At 28.5% G+C, this 23024-nt stretch overlaps 1 protein-coding gene across 1 annotated transcript in view; it reads right to left on the reverse strand.

The window, feature by feature from the left end:
* LOC107452261 (cadherin-like and PC-esterase domain-containing protein 1) overlaps positions 1-23024 on the reverse strand; it is a 250281-nt gene that overhangs the window by 35155 nt on the left and 192102 nt on the right. Inside the window, exons 11-14 of the mRNA XM_043040510.2 lie at positions 16306-16552; positions 9967-10071; positions 4330-4427; positions 2905-3027 (exon numbers count right to left, since the gene is read on the reverse strand). Coding sequence (XP_042896444.1) covers positions 2905-3027; positions 4330-4427; positions 9967-10071; positions 16306-16552 — 573 coding nt within the window. The remainder of the gene's footprint in view (positions 1-2904; positions 3028-4329; positions 4428-9966; positions 10072-16305; positions 16553-23024) is intronic.

A 23024-nucleotide genomic window follows, 5' to 3' on the forward strand; every position in this document is an offset into this window, starting at 1 on the left:
ACAATCATGGATCCCACATTACAGGGATGAAAATAAAGTGTCGCCTAACAAGGTAGAAAGAGTAAACGTCTAGATCAATAAAAGAAAAATTAAGTCATTTTTCTCGTTACCAAGATTAGAGGTATTTTAAACCTAGTTCAGAGAATTGGTATCCAAAGAGATTTGATCTGAGCTCAGTTTTATTATCTTTGAATATCTGTAAACAAGGAATGGAATTAGAGTTAAACTGGAATAAATTTTTGCTTTAGTGTTTCATTATTTTAGGGATGTTATAATTAACTACTTTAGAAAAATGAAAATGGTTTTTCTTACATAAAATTACAGTATTACTGACGGTATACAGTTTTTGCGAGACTCTGCCAGAAAGTGCAATATTCTGTCGTTCTCTACTTTATTTACTTAAAATAAAAATTCTGACTCATTTTATAACAACAAGAAAATACATAACACTTTTTATTTAAACATAAATTGTTCTAAATATATTATTCTAAATTGTCATAAATTGTTCTAAAATATTGTTCTAAATTGTCATAAATTGTTCGAAAATATTGTTCTAAATTGTTCTAAAATATCGTCATAGTAACTAACGATACGAATTCTAGCTTACAACTTACACATACACAATTAACAAACAGAATCTACTACTTTTAACAACAGTTACTAATAATAACCATAACTATGGTTATGTTACTTATACATTAGAGAAAATATTTGTGGCATACTTATATGTAATACATGGTATATACTTATATTAGAGAAAATATGTGTGATATACGTCATATACTTATATCAATCAAAATATCAGTGGATACTTCATAGAGCTCACTTTTTGTGGTTCGAGTTCATTTTAGCCAGAGATTAGGATTCCTTCCTAGCCGACATTTAATATACATAAATGAATTAAAGTCAGTAGACACTTTAATTGTTAGTAGACTCTTTAGAGATAAGTTAGGGTTCACTTTCTGTGGCTCGAGCCTTCCGCTGTGATCGATAACACTTTGCTTTGTAGCCGAGATTGAGATTTCATATGACAGATAAAAACCAAAATTCATATCCATATGTAAGATATAACCAAATCTATAAAAACCAAAACCATATGACAGATAGGAAAAATAATGTATGTGAATGCGAATGTAACTTCAGAAGAGAAAACCTAACAATCAATTGATATTCACAAGAGACGTACCTCGACATAACCTTAAATCCGTCACATTGTTTTTACTCATTTTTTACAATTGTTTTCCACTAAATTTGAAAATAAAAAATACTACCCTATTAAATTATATGTGTATCAAAACAAACTAAAAATATCTATATATATATTTCTCTTACACGGCACCAAAAAAAAGCCTCATTACAACTCCCCGAATGGCAACGTTAGAAAATCGACCAATGATTGCTGCTAAAAATGTCACATGTCTAATGTCACATGAGGTGGCTCAACATATAGCGCTTTTAAAAACGGAAACAATAACCAGAGTGAGCATTATCAGGTTGTTCAAATCAGATTCATACCCTAAAAACATGATAATATTTAATTTAAACTCAATTAGGAATTAATTAGGCTGGCCTTATCCATGACTATAAATAAGTCACAAGGTCAGACTTTTGAGAAAATCAGTTTAGTATTGACTAAACAAGTTTTTAGTCATGGACAACTTTATGTTGGCCTGTCAAGAGTTAAGTCATTTGACAGCCTTTCAGTAATTGCTCCAAGATGCCAAATCTATAATTGTGTTTTCAAAGAAATTCTAAATGCTTAGTGTTAATTTCTTAGAGCTTTGCAGAAAAAAATGTTTTTTGGAAAAAATTTAATTGAAACTTCTATTGGCAGTAGGCAAGGGGAACTGCCAAAATCAAAACTCCCCGATTAGAAATGCAGCATGGCGACCTCCACGTGGTATTTCTCGGGTAATGCTAACAGCCATGCATTTTAATTTATTGTATGTAAAACATCCTTATTTTGTTCTAAAATGTTATGTACTTTATCACAAATGTTAATTAATATAGAAATTGATTTCAATAATGCTGATCACCAAAAAATATTTCATTTGGCGATAAAACAAATTTTTGTGTTCTTGAAAATGAAAGACTTTTTGAGGGTTATTATCTCACAAGGAAAAGTTAGGGTTTAAAGTTTATATTTTTAAATAATAAAATTTTTTTCTAAAACTTTCAGAATTTCTAGCATTAACTAATTTATTATACACATTTAGTTGAATTTAGGTGAGTAACTGCAATATTTGATAATTTATTTTGCTAATATGTTTCTCATTTAGCTAATGTTTTGATTTTTTCACCATGTACAATCTAAATAGCTAATATACTTTTTTAAAAGCCAATAAGAACATTGATAGAATTCTTCTACATAAGTACAATACTATGTCTTTGATGATAAAATACTATGTCTTTGATGATAATATACTATGTCTTTGTGCGAGAACATTGTGTTCATTGGCGAGCGAGCCATGGTTCACGGCGTGAACCCCATAGGATTGCGTAGCAATTCTCTGGGGTTGGCGAGCGTTAGCGAGCAGGGGGCAGAGCCTCCTAGTATTTATAGAAAATCACTACTTTTATGACTTTTATTATTTTTATGCTAGTGAGAACCAAAACAATATGGAAGTGAATGAGGGAAAACTGCATCCTACCACGTGATTTCCCGGCCAATAAAAATGTAGCGTTAAACGTTTAACGCAACCTTGTTGGAAGTCGCATAAGAGGTAAACTTCAAAAATACTCGTTATTATGACCTAACAAGTAAAATTGTTCCACCTGTTATTATAACTCGTTATTATTAGACGTTACTCACAAGTACTAGAAATTTATTACTTGTCACTAGTTATTATTTTTTTAGTCGCAATTTTCTTTTTAGTGAAAATATAAAGTTTTGAAATCTCTTACCAACAACCACCAAGTTTCATGTCTTCTTCTGCGTACATTTCGTACGATTTTTGTGGTCCATAAAACTTTTCTAAACTTATCATAAGTTGCCGTAAATGGGCTGTTTTGTACGGGGAAGAAACACTGAAAAAAATAGAAGTATTTAATTTGATATAATTTTAGACGTTAGCCAGATTTACAAGAAGGATCAAAAAGTTTAATTAAAATATACAATAGGATATTTTTCCCTAGTATTAAGGTATGAGAAACTGCTACAGAGTTATTTTAGTAGATAATTGTTTAAATGAACTGTTCAAAAAATATTTTTTTCACAAGACCATAAGTTTTAAATAATTTTGGTGTCGAAAATGAACCTTTCACAAATTTTTTTTTTAAAAACTGAGTCGATCGCATATTTAATTTTTAATTTTAAAAGTGCTTTTAGGGATTTTTTTAAAAGTTATGTGATTAATCACATGGTTTTTGTGTTTTTTCTTCAAATTTTTAATTTTAGATTTTTAAAAATATGAGTAGATTTTTCACAAAAGCGGATTGCAGATTTTTCTCACAATGTAGATTTTGATGAGTAGATTTTTCTCCCATTTTACAGACTACATTTGTAACAATGTGTTTTTTTCCTTCTTTAGATATATTCTTCTTCAAATGTTTTTTCTATTAAACTACTCCAAGCTTTTGCAGAATAATTTGTAAAGCTTGGAATAGTTTAGCGAAAACATGTGAAGAAGAACATATCTCTAAAGAAGGAAAAAACACATCGTTTTTTAGTTAAAATAATTTTCAAAATTTATACTTTTCTGACTTTTTAATAATTTGTTATCTTAAAATGTTGGGTTAATCAAATAAGACACATTTTGAAACTTTTTTGGGTGATAAACTTAAGAGCATGATGTATTACAATGATGAACTACATTTTTCCTTGAATTTTTACGTCAAACAGTATCTTAGCATTGTTTCCAAATTGTTTTTTTACAATTTTCTTTAATTCTCACTAGATAACAGTATAATATATAGAAATATCAAACTGCCTACATTTAACCCGTAATTCTTTTCTTACAAAAACGCTTTCTTACAAAATTTGAAAATGTAGTTTAACATAGGAGACAATAAATTTTATGACTTTATCAACACCATTAATGCAAAGACAGTAATTTTAGCAATATTTTAAGCCAGTGATAGAGGAAAATAAGATTGCATTTACATTAGTTAATAATGGTAATTGTTTGAAACTAAAATAAATTATGAAGATAACTAACTAAGTTCCTATGCGAAGTTGCATTAATGTGCTCTTTATTAGTATTAATATTTTGTTAAGACGTATAAAACAATAGTAAATTATAAGGCATGCTAAGTTTCATTAATGCGGTCGATTAAAATCATTGCTAGGTTTCAGTATTTTTTTAAAAATGATGTAAGAAAAAAACTTACTTTTCACTATTTGATAAAACTCTCATCTCATCATTCAAACTTTTTTGAATCTCATCTATAACTGGTCCATACAAATCCCCTTGGACGGATGGATAGAGCTAAATGCAGACAAAATAGATATGGTTTAAAATAAAGTAAAAATTTCTGAGGTAAAAAACTGTGATTTTAACATAATTATATTAAAAAAAAAAGTTTCTGCTGTAATATAAGAACAGTTATAGAATTTGTCCGTTTTAAATTCCAGACGATTTTTTTTCCAGCATGGTTTAAAATTTAAATAAAACGAAAAAATGCTCTTAACTATATTCAACTATTTTGAAAAAGAAAGATATTGACATTTTTAAATATATTATTCTTTCTTATAACACTTTTTTTTTTATTTTGTTAAGAAATTTAGGTGACTTGGAACAGAAACTAAAAAATAAATAAATATCATCTGTTTAATTTTGAACATCACGTAAACATTACTGAAATCTAATTAGCGGTCTTTAATTTTTTTTTTATTCGTGTACTTTCTAGAATATTTTTACTTACTGAAAAACCTCTTATCGTCTCAAACTAATTAACCGTTTAAAGAAAAATAGAGTTTCTGTTCAAGGAAAAAAAATATTTATCCTTATAAAATATAAGAATTTTAATTTTTTTATTGAAAGATATTTAATTTCAAACGATTATAAGGAGCTGTGTAGTTTCAACTACAAATTTGTTTCTTGTTTGCAAACGATTTTTTTTAAAATTATATATTTTTTTGTCATTAGCTTAATTTGGAGATTAAAAAGCATGTTGAAAGAGGAGTCTCTTGTAGGGTAATTAGTACTTTAATACACATAAAAAATAAAAATTTATAAAAGAAGTTATTGCATATTATGGATATAAAGAAATAAAATGTTTACCTCATTAATAAAAAAGTTTTGATAATTAATTTTACTTTATTAATTGACTTTATTTCGAAAATATTTATAATTGGTTATTATCATATAAAAAGTAATATATGAAAGCGTAGGAAGATTTTATATTAAATATTTACTGAGTCAGTTTAAAAATGAAAAGTGTTGACAACGAAGTGTTTATTTTAGATCTCATGAGATCGTTCTTATTTTCTAACAAAATAAATAAAAATATATAAGTCCATTAGTAGTATTTTCCTTAAATCGACAATATGTATATTTTTTATTTATATCTTAACTATATTCATACAATATTTTGTTACATTTGATACATTTGTAAAAAAAAGACTCATAAATGTGTTTTTTCAGCATTTATTAAAACACACATTTCGTTTTAAATAACATAAAATATCTAAATTGGTAGCTAGTTTCTATGAAGTACAGTGCGTAAAAAAATAAACGGTCAACCCTGAACAACTTTTAATTTACTCATCGGATTTTTATGTTCTAGAACTCAATATTTTGAGGGGACTCAATATATGTTCTAGAACTCAATATTATCTGCTCAAATATGCAAATTAATTAGAGCAGACGATATTTTTAGTTTCGAAATCAGACACAAACAGTACTTTCTATGAATAAACATACCTTTTTTTCGACGGATCCAGTATTTTGATCCTCTAAATATAGGGGGTAGCCGCAATGTGGGAAATATGGTCCCAATAGTTTGGTCAGTAGATCGGACAAAGGTTTGGACCACTTAATTATGATTTTACTTCTCGCGTGTTTTGCCTATCTCGAGAACTTTTTAAGCATGCGAATTAAAAAATCGAATTTTAAGTAAATCACTTTTTTAAAATTTGATTTCTTAGGAATTTTTCGATCGACTTCATCTAAATTTTTTATTTTTCATGTAAAATTACATTCTTTAAAATCATGTAAAAATTTTATACCTTAACGCTCAAAATTCTTTCGACCAGTATTAAATAAAATAATAAAAAATAATAAATATTTGCCTAACATTTTTTTTCTTGTTGCGTGAAATTATCTTTAGACAAATAAATTTTATAACTGCGTGCAAAAATGCTTCAATTCGCTTATAAAGTTCTCGAGATATGGCGAAATATGCAAAACGTGAAGTTAACATTAAGGGATCAAATTTTGGTTCGCTCTCCTGACCAAACTATTCGGACCATATTTCCCAGATTGCGCCAACCCCTATATTATTTTGGTAATCAGAAATCTGAGTCGAACAAAAAAATAAATAAATAAAAAGAAGAAAAAAAAAGGTATGTTTATTCAGAAAAAGTTCATTTTTGTGACTAATTTCATAACTTAAAATATCGTCTGCCCTAATTAATTCGAATATTTGAGGCCCATCCTTCCAACATAAAGATAGAGCCCTAGAAGGAGGTATAGATCAAAAGTTATTCAGGGTGGTCTGTTTATTTAGCAGTGTACATCCCCTTAACTTTCATTTAAAGCGTTTACGTCATGACATAATATTTTAATAGAAAATATTTCTATATATTACAATTATATTATATGATTAGGCTTAGCAGTTACAATCCTGGAAGCGAAGTGAATTTTCCAAATTCCCTCAAATTTTTCAAAATGTCGCTTAGAACTTTTGCTCATTTAGTTTTTCAACTACAGCCGGAATTGCCAATCACGTAATTAAATCGTTCCCTATTTTATGTTGGTAAGAATTCGGATTGAAAAGTGATGAAAATCAAAACTTCCTCTTTAATTTTATCATGGTTAAATCCAAGTCAATTGAAAAAAGTTTTCTAATTGTGTTTTTTTCTTTTTTTCTTGAATAAATGATACTGAATGATCTAAAAAGGAAACTTAAAAATAATAGCAAAATCATGCCTCATATATTCAATTAAGGGGATGATAGGGAACACCATTTTTTAACAAATTGAGGCAATAAAAAATGAGAAGTGTGTTTAAATAAGAACTGTTGGTTTGTTAATTTACCTTGAAGCTTTTAGATCATTTTGATTAATTATTTTATTTGATCCTAATTTTGAAAATGCTTCCTGAACATGCTTAGATATTCAACATAATGAAGTATGATTTATGAACTTCTTAATTAATTAAATGGTTTTTAGAGAGCAAATTTTTACAAAAAAAATTGCTTATTACATTAACTGTGATTAACTATTCCTTGATACTGGTTGAAAGGTATACACTATAAAATGCGTGTAAGGAACTTGCATCAATTAATAGTAGACAAATTTGAATTTTCTTTTCAAGGCAAGATTTTGCTGGTCTTTTTTATCACATAATTAATCATCCAAAGTAAAATCGATTTTTTAATTTTTTTTGATAGTATACAAGAAACTGTATAAAGAAATGCCTATGCCTCTCTTTCAATTGCGCTTACTTTAACTGTCTATGTTTTTAATGCTTTAATGAAATAAATTGCAGTAAATTTTGCTTGTTTCTGATATTATAAAAATACCTGCATTCAAAAAATGCAATAGAGTGTCTTTCTTCTAACTCTAAATTAATGAAATAAAATTAAGTCACATGTCTTTATTGATATTATACAAACACCCGCATTAATATCGGGATAGCCTGGTTGTTAGGGCCCATGTCCAAGAGTTCGTGGGTTTGATCCCCGCCGGCCGAAGACTACCAGCGTAGTAAATGGTGACTGATGGTGTCTTGAGGTATTAATCCACTTTTAGATGCACCTGGATTTCAGCCCCATCTCTATAAGAAGCTGCAGCCAAGATGGAGGAGATAATGATATAGGGAGTTAAAGAGGGCTGGTGACCTTAGGGTTGCACACCCCTTCGTTTTGGCGTCCGTAGGGGTGACGTACCAGCAATTAAGTGCATTATATATATATATATATATATANTCGGCATTAATTACATATATATATATATATATATATATATATAACCCGCATTATATATAACCGCATTAAGAAAATGCCTTACCCTACTTTCCTCTATCTCTAAACAAAATAAATATAAAATTAAGTTAAATGTCTTTATTTTTGATAATAATATAAATATCAGCATTAAAAAATGTATTTGCCAGTCTTTCTTCTATTTCTAAATTAATTGATAAAATGAAGTCAAATGCTTGTATTTTCGATATTATATAAATATCCACCTTAGGAAAATGCATTTGCCCGTCCTTCTTCCATCTCTATGATAACTAACTTTTAGTTAGTTATTAAAAATTAAGTCATATGTCGTTATTTTGTGTATTTTATAAATACCTGAATTAAGAAAATGTCTTTGGTCATTTTTCTTCTATTTCTAAATCAATTAAAGGAAATTAAGTCTAATTTCTCAATTTTCGATGCTATATAAATAACTGTATTAAGAAAATAAGTGCCTTTGTCTTTCTCAAACTCTCACTCTTACTTTGCCTGTTTTTCTTCTACTTCTTGAATAAATCAATAAATATTAATTTAGTAGTTGATATAATACAGGAATTCATTTACAGAAATGATTTTGATATTGATTTTCTACTATTGAGAAGTAGTATTTTCGTAAACAATTTTATATATACAATAAAAAATATACTTATTAAGTGATTTCTAAACCTACATTGATGAAAGTGGTTGTTCTGTATTATAGATAATAAAACATTACTTTCAAAATAATATTCCATTGTGCATAAAAATATTTTACAAACCCATCATAATTTTAAAAAAAATATTTGTCTGCTTCTTTATTCTAGAAAATGAAATCTCGTGTACACAAAATGGGACACGAAGTACAACAAAAGAAAACGTAGGATTGCAGCCTGCTGGTTGAGTAAGATATTTTCGAAAATATCATTTAAGATAAATAGAATATTTATGTTTAAAACTATTGAATATAGTCTTCTTTGCTTACATTTGGTTTTTATTTATTATTTTTTGGCTTCCGTATATTATATTTTTATTCCATTTTTTAGAGTATATTTGATAGAAGATAATATGAATATAATTCTAAGTTTAAGATTAATTAAATCTACATAGTTTAAGACAATGAAAATTGTTTTACTTTTTTAATTTCCAAAATGTTGAATTATTATTAGTTTTTAATAAAAAAATTATTAAAATATTATTTTTTGCCCGAATTTACCTTTAAATAGAAGAGTTTATGAAGGAGTAAAAAATTTTCTTAATTGGAGAAATTAGTTTCAGAGATATGAAGAAAGAATATGAAAGTTATTAATTAGCTCTCCTATCATTGAGATAAGAAATTTAAAGACTTATTTCAGATGGAAAACAGTTATTAAAAAATAATATAAAATTCGTTATAAAAAAATCACATATTCAGTTTTATGATTAATGCTTATTTAATGTAGCATAGATAATATATAATAGGATATAATCTACAGTAAAAAATCAATAACGCAAATCAGGTTGTTTAGTTATCACCTTTTAGAATTCCTGTTAAAAAAAAATTCATATTAAGTTTCTCAAACTAATATTAAGGCGGAAAAAAAACATTACTATAGCCAGTATGATTCCCGGATTCAAACTGAAAGGTGCGGTAAGGCAATTTTTAGAAACATGTTAAAGCTGAAACCGGTAATTAAAACTGATATTGATGTTTTCTCTATAATGGTTCGTTTAATTCGGATAATTTTTTTTTCTCATTTAAAGACTAATTTTTAACTCCTGTTGTGTATATTTTTTTTTTACTTCAATTGAACTCGGATTAAAAAAGAAAAAAAACTATATAAAGGGCAATTATTGCAGAACACTTTGTATATGATTTAAGCATACCTGCCTGAATCCCCCAGAGTTTTGGGCTTCTCTTCTGGATTGCGTAAGAAAAACTAAGTCCTGGTGACTGAGACACAATTCATGGCTGACTCTACAATTGACACCCTGCAAAGAACAATAATAACGATAGTGTTTCGTACTAGTTTTGTTGCAAAAATAAAGCACAACTTTAGAGGTAATACAAGAAAATCACAACAGTTTGGATGGAATCGAAATAAATGGAGCTTCTTTTAAAACGAATTCATGCACAGCCACATTCAAAGTTTCATTAGTATTTTCAGCTACATAATTTAGATATTTTTTAACATTTGTACTGAACTAATTATATACTAATTAGATTCATACTAATCAGAAAATTGGCAGTGGAACAATTTGAAATTGAAAAGGAAAAAAAACGAGTTTAACATTAGATTGCCCAAGGAAGTAATTTCGACTGCTTTTTAATTTCAATTAGAAAAACAATGATGTATATAATGACGCAATTTCTTACAATTTTGTGACTTTTATACTTATTTGTATTGTTGTTATTTACTCATAACTTGTTATATAACTGAAAATAATATCAAAAATATTAAAACTAATATTAAAAATATACATTAGTTACTCTTTCACAATGCAGTTATTTTGACTGCTTTTGAGCAATATAGGTATTTCAGTCTTTCTTGTGTTAATGATTCTAACTCAATTCATTAACGCTAAATGTCCCCTAATAATTTGTGAGGGTCAACTTTAATAATTTGTAAGAGAAAATGGCTCTTTTACAATATCGTAGAATTTTTAATTTGTGCCACAAGAGTTATAATAAATTTAATTCAAACTAATGTTTTATTTTTAAATGAATTAGTTTCAAACGTCTAAGACAAGTGTTACGAAAATTAGATGTTGGTAGAAGTTTTTCGCATGGTGCACGTAGTACTTGATATCGTGATTAAACTTCCCAAAAGCGTATTTCATCGGTGCAAATATCGAACGTTTCCAAATAGTTACTGATAAAACATAAAAAAAAAAGCTATGTTCAAATGCACTAGATTAGGTACACTGAATTTTAATTAATTGAATATGAATTGAATTGCACAGAAATAAAAAAGACGCTTTATAGCAGTTTATCGATGCCTTCATGATTTAAGAACATTTCTAAAATCAAAATTAATTAAAAGATGGGCAAAAACAATGCTATATAAAACTATCAATTAGACCTGTCTTAACTTATGAATCTGAAACATGGTCTTCAACATGGTCTTTAAATCATAAGCAGACCTGCTTACTGGTTTTGAGAGAAAAGCTTTGAGAAACAAATTCGGTGATATAGTTGTGGATGGCATATGGAGACAACGACACAATTTTGAACTATATAAGCTACTCAAGGAAGCCGTTATCAACAAATGCATAAAAATAAGTCGCTTAAAGCTTACGGGTCATTTCTGTCGAATGTACCCTTCTTCCTTGACATTTAAGATCTTCAAATTCTCAACGGGAACTAGAGTTAAAGGTAGGCCTAAGATTAGATGGCTTGACTGCGTGGAAGAGAACTTTAAAATCCTAAGAATTGCTAACTGGAGAACGATCTAGAACGAAAGGAGCAGAATAGAGAAAGATTCTAGGGAAGGCTCTGGCCCACTAAGGGTTGTCATGTCAATCGAAGAAGAATATGAATATACTTTTTACCATATTAAGTTCCAACTTGGCGCTATATTAAAAGGGCAATAAAGTTAAACTATATCATATTTTAGCGCATTCCAAAATTTACGACAGACCATCTATTTTACTGCAAATTAACGATAAATTGAATTAAATCCATCCGTCAATAACTAGCATTTTATACTTTACAATTTTTTTAGAATATGAAAGGTCTTAAAGTCAACCCCCAGTTGCATTCAAGTTTTGATTTTAAACTGTTTTGAATGATAAATTTGAAAAGGAAAAACCCTTTGAAAGTATATTAAAGAATTAACATTATACATATTTTTTAATAAGCCAATAAGTTTCAGAGTATTAAAATACTTTTTCAAAAAATAATTTAGAAAGTGGTTTCATGCTTTTGAAAATGATTCAGTTTCTGTAAAAAACCGAAAAAGGGTAAAAAAGAAAACAAAAAAAAAACATGTCTTTTCAAATGAAAGAACAAAAATACTATACTCTATTAAAAATTATTTGGAATGTGTCCAAGTTGATAACATTAAAATTTTTTTTATTTTTAATGAACGATAGTTCAACCGCTTTTTCAAATGGTACAAATATATGAGTTAGTTTCGAATATATTAATTTAAGAAAACATATTTTGGTTTCATTATATTATATTGATGTTAATTGATTTCTGGTATATTTGTAGTATTTACTTTTTATTTTACAATTTTTGTAAATTCTTTTGGCAGTTTATAATAAAACTTTTGGTGGTTGGATAATTTCGGTTTATTAAAAGCAATAAAATTCTGAAAAGAGAGTGCTAAAATTTGAGAAGAAAATTTTTGTAAGTACACAATACAATTGATCCTTGGCATCATTTTAGTAAATTACGATGCGTGCCAAGAAAATTGGAAGAAAGTGCCAAATTGGAAAAGATTGAAAAGGTTTTAAAGATGTTTTTCAGTTTACAAAAAAAAATTATCTATTCATCTTTTAAACAATTATTCCTCGTCTAAACAACTATAAAAAAACTTGTGTCTAAGAATAAACTTTTAAATTTTGGATAAAAAGCGTCTAACATATTTTATTCTAATTCAAAATTTTAAATGAACTCGGTAAAATAAGCGTCTTTTTGATAATTTATTTTAGCTGGAAAAATATTTCAGAAATCAATAAGCACATATTTTTCGTTAAAAGCACTATTATATTTATAATGTTAGATATAAGTTTTACTATCTGTAGATATAGAACCTTTAACTCGCTACATTTCAAAAGGAATTGATTACAAAAAAATGTGTACTTCGAAAAGTTTTGATTAAAATGACACTCAAATAGGCACTAAATTTTTACTGAATTTTCCAAATTTTTACCCTTTACTAACTAATGAATATGAATAAATCTTATTTTTGACTGGTGCCCACATATTGGTATAAAATAGAGTGTAAAAAGAAACCCATATTTTAAAGGTAAGGAACCTTTAACCTAAGTAGAGTAAAGGTTCTAGTGATTCATTATCAGTATTTTGTTATGAATAGATATTAAACACGAGAAGAAAATTTAAAAAAAAAAATGTACTAAAATATGCAAACTTGCTTTTTATAAATCAAACAAATTTGTGTAATCTTTTGAGTCATTTATACTATTTTTCGTGATTTCCACAACTATTTTTTTTAAAAACATTTATGCGTAATGGAAAAATAAACATGGTAAAATTTAAATGAGGTAGCATAATCTGAAGATTAATTGAATTTTGAAACGTAACAGTAATAAGCTCTGTAAATTAACCGGGAATTAAATTTTTCCTCTTATAAAGAAAATCCCTATTTAGACTTAAATCATTTTCCTGTTTTTATATTTTCATTTAACAGTAAATAAGCATTTAAAAAAACACACAATAATTGTTAACAGAAGCACAAAACTTGTCTTTCCATAAGTTACTCATTACTATTTAAGAAGCTAAATACAGCAAATATTAATTTCATTTTTTGGTAGCTGTCAACTGATCTTTTATCGCAAAGCTTTCCCACTCATTACTCCTCGTATTTATTCTTTTTGACTGAAGGAGTCAGAAGTCCCTTCATTAGTTAATTACAAACTTAAATGAGCAAAAGTTTCATTATTTCTCTTTCTAATTAATGAGGAGAGTTTCAGGTTAGATTACATTTTGTAGTCATGAGTCCCCCCCCCTCTTTTCCTTGAAAGATTTGCGACTTTACCCGTCATCTAGAAATGAAATGGGAGTTCTTATCATAATGGATTTTGAAGTTTTCAGTTTCAGCCATTCATTAAGTGGAGCACTGATTAAATTGCTTCCTCATATCGCAATTTGTCATGGAGAAATGAAAAATTAGTTTCACGATAAAAAAAAATATATGCATGAAAATAAAACTTATGTTGAGTATACGTTATTCATGAGATAGAAAAGGTAAAGTGAAATAAGATATATTTAGTAACAAGCAAACTCAAAATATTTTTGTCTGAGTTGTCAGAACATAACGTTTAGTTGTTATTAATTAACTGAGTCAAAAGACATGCTAAAAGCATTTTTTTTAAGAACATGTTACATGGATTTTTACTCGATGACATAAGTGAAAAAACGTGTTAAACGGGGTTTTAATTGATAATGTAAGTGATGACATAAGTAAAACATATTAAGTGGGGTCTCAATTGATTACATATGTAGAAGAACATTTTAAGTGGTTAAGGCGTTTAATTGATGTTTAAAGATCATGTTAAGTGGGTTTTTAATTGATTAGATAAGTAACATTTAATAGAAGAAATTTTTTTTTCGAATGGCAGGCACTGAACTTTATTCGTTTCACCTTAGAAGATGCCAGAGTTGCTACTCATTTCGCGTTACCCAGTAGTGGGCACCTGTGAACCAAAGTCACGGAGGCGAGTAACATTGCTCACGCCACACTGCCACAAACCCGATCATAGAGTGGGCCACATTCACTCATCACACACAACAGAGGACAACACAAAAGAGAGAAACATCCATGCCCAGAGCGGGATTCGAACCCGCGGCCATTGGCTTCGCAGTCAGGCGCGTTAACCACTCGGCCACCTGGCCGGCCCAATAGAAGAATATAATAAGCGGGTTTCTAACTGACGACATATATAGAAGAAGATGCTAAACGGAGTTATTTTCAATGATATAAGTAAAATAACATGATAAGGGAGTTTTTAGTTCATAACATAAATAAAAGAACATTTTAAGTCAATACATTTGATTGATGTTGAAAGATAATGGATTTGGTGGGATTTTAGGATTCATGGTAAATCACTCTAAGTGGATTTTTAATTGATAAGTAGAAGAACATGTTAAGTAGCTTTTTCAAATATTTGAATTTTCAGGACTGATTAAAATGACCCTGCGGTTGCCTGCAAGTACGTAGGTGTATATTGATTGTGCATATTAAATCATTAATTTTAATGGTAAAAGATATTTTTATATAGAGATTTCAAGAAGTTACTCTATTTTCAAAAGACACTTTTTGCGTATTCATTGAAATTGTGCTTTGTTATTTCATTAAAGTTATCTGTAGCAAACAAAGTTTCAGTAATTAAAGTTAATTTTTTATGCTAAAAGAAAACAAATTACAAAATGTAAAAGGAAGCTGTTTATGACACGATATGGTTAAAAGTTTTAAACGATTTTTAGTGCAGTGGAAAATAAATTATCTTTGTCTTTACTCGTCACCTAGTAAGGAAATGGCAGTCCATAATATATTCGAGAGTTTTCCATTTCAGCCTTTAACTAAGTTAAATAGAATTTTGATTGGTATTTCAAAAGTATTCTTTTTCCCAGGTTTAAAAGCATGATGAGATTTGCTGAGAACACATTGGAAATTTTAATATCGTGATAGATTGACAAAAATATTAATATTTTACGATATATTATTATATTTATCTAAATATTTTTCAATCAACCTAGACACTAGTATATTAGACAATGCTAGACAATAATACCAAATTAAAAAAAAGGAATTTTAAATTAGAAAATAATCAATGTAAAAAAAAAAAGAATTTTATAATAGAAAGTAATCAATGTAAAAATATTGATTTATAATATTGATTGCATTTAATTTGTTTCCAATTGCCATTTTAACTTCATACAGTGAATTTATGAGAGAATGAAAATCATAGGGTAATAATTATTAAATAATATTTCTAATTTTACGTCATTTACGCCTGGAAGTAAAATCTTCCTAGATTTGTAGTTTTATCCTAATTTTTAAAGTTTTACTTTGATGACATATAGATAGCTATGCTAGTATGACATTATTGATAGTATGACATGCTACGTTTTTAAATTTTTATTCTTCGCGATAACTTTAAAAAGATTTCTTTAAAAAATTTTCTCTCATAATTCATTAATTTAAAATAATGTCAAATTTCTTTAAATCTGAGTGACACATATGATTTACTTTGCTTTTGAGTGCAATATTAATCAGTGAATTTAGCAGAAGCAATGGTATATTCTGAAAAGGCAATGATACATTTAAAATTTGACGCATTCCGGATACTTTTAAATATATGACAAGTATTCTTTAAATACATAAGGACCTTTGATTGGATATTTAATTATTTCATTTAAGTTTAAACTTTGAAAAAAATGTTATAATCGCATACTCCCAGCACAGTATTTATGAAATACAATGAGACTATAGAAGCAAAAATAATCAAATTAATTAAAAACTATTAGAAACTCACCAATATTCCTATGCTGTTATCGGCGACGTGTGAGAGAGCCTTGGCAACCTCTTTGGCGACGGAGGTAGAGGAGAGCAATAGAGTAACTGTATCGTCAACTACGGCCCCTTTGACACTATTGATGAAGAGATCCTCATCCCTGCTCGACTCCTGGACACTCGGCTGGCCATTCACTTCAAGAATCGATGCCCGCAAGCTACTATTTAACATTACATCGATTCCCAGCAGTTGAAAACAGTGCTCGCATCTATTGGAAAAGAAATAATGCTTTGTTGCATAATGCATATAAATACAAGTAGTCGTTGTCATATTTTGCATAATTTTTTTTTCTTGGCATTTAAGTTGTAAAATATTTTGTATCCAAAACTTACAGACGGAAAATTTAGAATAAATTGTTATAAAATTAAAGGAATTAAAATTTTATTATACGCGTGCATTTCTATTCCGCATGCTATTTATCATTGCGCATTAATTCTCAGCTGTTGAAAACAGTGCTCGCATCTATTGAAAAAGAAATAATGCTTTGTTGCAGAATGCATATTCTTTTCTTGGCATTTGAGTTGTAAAACATTTTGTATCCAAAACTTACAGACAGAAAATTTAGAATAAATTGCTATAATATTAAAGGAAATAAAATTTAATATTATACGCGAGCATTTCAATTCCGCATGCTACTATTTATCATGGAGCATCGATTCCCTGTAGTTGAAAACAGTGCTCGCATCTATACGAAAAGAAAATCGAATGCTTTGTTGCACAATGCATATAAATACAAGTAGTTTTTGCCATATTTTGCATATTTTTTCCTGACATTTATACTGTAAAATATTTTGCATCCGAAATTTAGTGAAATCCTAGTAATAAATCTGTGAAAATGTGATAATCTGTGATATTTGATACAAATCTGTGTGAATAGTTCGTGCTGTAATAATTTAAAAATGCTTATATATAGATTATATTTAGATATATTCATACTTAGATTGTTGTAGTTTGAGCAAGTTTAAAATTTTGCAATTTTAAATTAAATTGCCTTTTTTTCAGTCTGTAAATATTTAATATGCTATTTCTATTCTTGATAATTATTATTTTAAATAATGAATTAATTTCGTCATATTATGCTTGTTATTAAATTAGGTTCACATGTATTTCGCCAAAAACTATCTTTGGGTAAACAAGTAATACAGGAACTTTTTTTGTTTTAAAATAATTTTGGGTGAATCATAACTGAATTTTTATGATGTTTTTTATGATTCAATATAAATTATTTTTATGATTAAAAGCAAACGTTCAAATACGATAATGATGTTCCTCTAAGTGAAGTTTTCAAAGATAATCGTTATTAATCCATTCTTTTAAAATAATGAAATGTTAAACGGTATCATTTAGGTAGTATCATTAGTTCAATACTTCAATGCTAAGTTATGTATTTTTCAAGGACGATTTGTATATTAATATTAAATATCATAAAATCAAATGGAACACTAATTGATAACTGTAAATACTAGTTCTTTTTCATCGAAGTCTGGAATGAAGTTATTTTCCCCATCAAATCTTTAATTCTTCACAATCTGTTGTATTATCTGTTAAGTGATCTATGTAAATTTAATTTTAGAAAATAAGTATTCGCAGCTTTGCTGTTTTATAATATGGTGAACAAAGTGATACGGTACTACAGACAACTCGTATTAGCTATGCAACAACACTAAATTGGTACTTAGAACGGAAATTCGGATTTTTTGCTAACTTTTATTTTCTCTGGTGTTTTTACCTTATTAAGTTTATAAAAACACGGCTTATAAAGGTAATCATCATTAAATGTGTTTTTTAATTTTTTTTGCCCTGCCACAAATTACCCTATTAAATTGGCATTTAGTCAGCAACTTAATTTTTTGCTAATAGTTTTTCTTCCCTCTGCTTTTATATTATTTAATTTATAAAAACATAGTTTAAAAGAAAAATTATCTCTAAAGCTTCAATTAATTCTTTCAACCCAGTTAAAAAACATCTTGGTAAATTAGTACTTAGTCTATAGACACCGAAGAGTCATTACATTATGACCATCCTCCATCTATAACAATGGGCTCGCCCAGGTTTTCATGGTTTCTCGCCCAGGAACAATGTTTTCGTGAGGCACATTAGGACCCATAATCCTCATAGAACAATCCCTGACGTCTGTAAGCTACTTGAACATAGTTGCAGACCAGGTTCATCCATTCATGGCAAAAGTTTTTCCTGCGGAGGATGGTGTTGACCAACAGGATAATGCACCATGCCATAAGGGTCGAATCGTCATGGATTGGTTCGAGGAACATTCTGGTGACTTTCAGGTCATGTCCTGGCCCCCAAATTCACCTGACCTTAATCCAATAGAGCATTTGTGGTCCTACTTGGAAAACCAAATTCGTGCTGCCACGCTACCCCCTCGCAATGTGAGGGAATTGCAGAACCAGTTGGTGAGCGCTTGGTTCCAGATACCTCAGACTACCTATCAGCACCTTGTGGAATCAATGCCACGGCAGGTGCTGGCAGTTTTGAGGGCAAAAGGTGGTCCTACATGTTATTAGCAGGGTGGTCATAATTTAATGGCTCTTCGGTGTATATATGTTTACAAAACTCACTTATTGGCCATTGTTGTAAATGAAATTAATTTGAATTGGCACTTAATACTACTTCATTAATTTTATTATTGATACTTTCCCGGTGACTTTGCCTAATAAGATTTATCCTAACACGTTTTAAAAATTCGCATAAGAAATGTGGCTTTCAAAAATTAATTTCACAATACTAATTCGTAACAATCATTATTTACCTCAATCGTTGCTGTAATGATGTCTGTTTAAAACTATTAGCCTCTATATGAGCTGATCTTTATGTTGTATTTTTCCCTGAAAATATTCTGAAATTTGTATGCTGTTATGTGTAATTCGATTCCTGTGAAAAAATTTTGTTTTTCACACATTTAATTTGAATGGTTTGTAGTAGAATATTTTGATGTAAATAGCGACTTTGCTCCTGCTTCAAGTGCAAGCAGTATGCCAAATTTCATTGCAGTCAGATGAAATGCGAGATTATCCAGAGCAAACAAGCAGGTTTTCATTAATTTATATATATTTGACCCCTGAAGTAGTTAACCTAGCATTATCTAGTTAATCAGCAGCTTAAATAGAGAAATAAGTCAATGTGCGTAATACGGAAAACAAGCAGGCATTTATTAATTCTCATATATTTGACACCTAAAGTAGTTAATATGCAAATTATCTAGCCAATCAGCAGATTAACTAAGGCAATTGTGCTTAAATAAGTGTTTTCCGGTAATATGTGGTACCTAGGTAATGTGCACCTTAAAGGTTTCCGTAATGTTCAAAACTTTGTTTCTTCAATTCCATGAACTAACTTTTTTTTAAATTTGTATTTATTAACTTGATTTTTTTGGTACTGAAAAATAAATAAATGACATTGATTTCGTTTTTTAATCATAATAATATTTTAAGCAGATTGATTCTTTGTATTATAGTTTTTAAAATGACTGATTGATTCTATTAACTAATGAGTTAATTTTTTGATTGTGGTAAAATTGTTTTTTTTTTTTTTATAGCGACAAATAAATAAATAACATTGGGTTAATTTAAGAGTACAGAAACATTGATGTTTTTCCAGCAAAAATATTATTTTTACTTGAATGCAATGTGCAGATTTCCTAGGTAGTTTTTAAGTTACCGAGATATTTTAAGAAATTATTCTTGCACCTCAACGGATCACCCTAAATAATCTGCAGAATAACTGATTTCTATACCATAACGAGAATATATGTAAACAGAAAAACCTACAAAACGTAGAAACAAAAAACTTTTTTTGGTTAAATCAAAATATCATGTTTTGTGGAGTTGGGAAAATAATAACCCATTGATTAACTCAGTTTTTCTTGTTAAAAATGTATGCTTTCTGCTAGAAATCCAATCAAGCTAAGTCCACAACTCAGCAGTCTTGTCCTTCCACGCCAATAAAAACAAAAACATCACGAGGGAGGGGGGCATTCTTTATTTAACGGTGGAAAAAAAATTATTCTGTCATCCGGAGAAATCAGCTTAGTCAATGAGGATTCATCTACTCTTGTTAACCTTGCTGACCGAAGAAGTCTCTTCCACAGAAATAACACGGAACTAGGATATGTTCTTCCGATCAAGCGGAATATCTGATGCAGCAGGGTTACTTTTGAAAAGCGATGACGCCAAATATCGCCAAATGTTTTCCTAGGAGGGAAGGAGATTAATATGGAGTGGATGGTCGGAAAGGGGAGACAAGTTTGGAGTATCCACTTCAAAGATTACTGTCAATTAATCGGTGGGCCAGTAAGGTTGAGATTTGCGTAAAGGAACCATTGCGTTTTTCGTAAGGTTAATGAAGATAGAAATTACAATAAATTCAAATTAGCATTAATATTATTAAGAGCTATAATATAAAAATTCAAAACTTTACATTTTAAATGCTGAACATATACGCGTTGAAAATATAGATATTATTTATATAAAGTGCTAAGTATGTAATGCTGATAAGATATCAGTAAATTAAAAGCGTTTTAAAATGAACACATTAAAAATAATAACACATTAAAAATATATTCATTAAAATTAAATTGCAATTCTTTATTTAAAATTGTGAAATTATTTTCTAAAAATTAATTATTTGATCTGCATAAATTATTTTAGCAAGTAGTGAAAAATTTGTTTATGAATAATATCATTTACTTTAATTATTTCTTTGTGAACAGCTTTAAATTAAAATAATTAAACAGAAAACTTTTAAAAGACAGAAGTATTTATCTTTTAAAAATTTGTTATTTCACGTGCAAAATAATAAAGCTTCTTTTTTATTAAAGAAAACAACAAAATAGTTAGATTTGTCTGAAAAATAAAGTGTTGTGTGTATTTCTCTACCTTACCTTCAAAAAAAAAAAATTTTTTTTTTCTCTGGAATTTTGCACCTCATGTAAAGTTTCTCAAAAACTCTTTGCTTTGGTTGAAATTAATTCAAAATCCTTATTAATAGAAAGGGACTAGTACTTATTCTCAAATTTCCTCCGTACTTTTCCTCTTCTATTGTATTTTGTTTCCCGAAATTATTGTTTTTCCCCTTTTACCTCAAGACAAATTAATGTTTCACGTCTAATCACAAATCTCTTTCCAATTTAATTAACAGAAAGAATTGTACTTTTAAGATTTTAGGATAAAGATAGAATATTGGCAGATTATACGGAACCGGATCAATAATGTAAAAATTTTTTACACTAAGAAGGAAATATGCTTTTTTTGGTATAATAATTATTTAATCAATACTTATATAATGCATAAATACTTATATTTACAAACTTTGAAAGAAAAATCAATTCTTTATTATAGGCTTAATAGGGAGGTTCTTTTTGTTTATAAATATATTAAAGATTATTTTCTCGCAATTTAAAATAGATTTGATAAAAATTGATGAGGCAGAGTATTTACAGGGTGTCCAGTGGTGGACTGACTGATTTCAAATTTAAAAATCTCAGAAACAAATAGAAATAAAAAAACAAAAAGCAAATGGTATGTTTATTGTGAAAGCTGTAAATTGTTTTAATAGAAATTTTGGAGTTATATCTCAACTGATGGCGTTGAAGTCCATAGATGACCAGAGCGATTTGTTCAAGCTTTAAAACGTGAAAAGAGGTTTCTGTACCGGATTAGGACGTTGACAATGTATTCTGAAGAGCAATGTGTGTTTCTGGTACTGGAACATCTTAAACTAAAATTCAGGCTTAGGACATTTATATTCTTTTAAAGACAACGCCACCTACTCATAACTTTTGTAACGATATTCTAAATTTTTACAACTTCCATAATAGACATACCATTGGTTTCAATTCTCTATAGTTCTTTGCGTCTGAAATTTTTAATTTTAAAATCAATCACAGCTGTATTGGTCGCACCTTATATCTAGAATGATATTCTGAGTACGACATTAAAGCTGTTATCTTTTAAAGTTGGTCTGATAAACCTAATTTTTATTACTTGCAGTTCAAAAATATTTTTATAGGTATTCAATCGTTCAATTTTTCCTTTCGAAATGCCCAATCAAAGACCAACTAATTGAGTGTTAAATAAATAAAGTTTGCCAAGTCACCATTTTGTTAATAATTATTGTTCTAATTAAATGATTGAATACAAATAATCATCAGTTCCAATCAATACCATTAATATTATTGGATTTAGACAATTTTTATAGCCACATGAGTTATCACCGCATAGCAAATTCTTCGCAATCCTTTAATTATAATTTGTGGACAAATAATTATTATTTATTCATTCCAAGCTGATTCAAAATTATGATTAATAAGCATAATCTTTGCTCTTAAAGGGTATTACTTTAGATTGCTTAGGTTAAACACATGCTTTCTGCAAATGAAGTTGTTGTCTTTAAGTGTTTTCAGGGATTTCAAAGCACTTTTCTATTTTTTTTTACACATAGTATGTATTTTTTTCTGTTTTGCATATCAGTGGCACGAAAAACAAAAATAACATTTCAGTAAATAAACGCTTTGCAAAGATGTATTTTTAACAGAAGTAATTTTGTAATAAACGGCTATATGCAAAAGTAATATTCATCGCATAATTCATACTCATTGAAATTTAAGCTGTATGTAAAATTATATTTTTTATTGCTCCTTTCGTGAAGAGGAATTGCCATTT

Source organism: Parasteatoda tepidariorum, chromosome 3 (genome assembly GCF_043381705.1).
Source record: "Parasteatoda tepidariorum isolate YZ-2023 chromosome 3, CAS_Ptep_4.0, whole genome shotgun sequence".
Taxonomy (NCBI): Eukaryota; Metazoa; Arthropoda; class Arachnida; order Araneae; family Theridiidae; genus Parasteatoda; species Parasteatoda tepidariorum.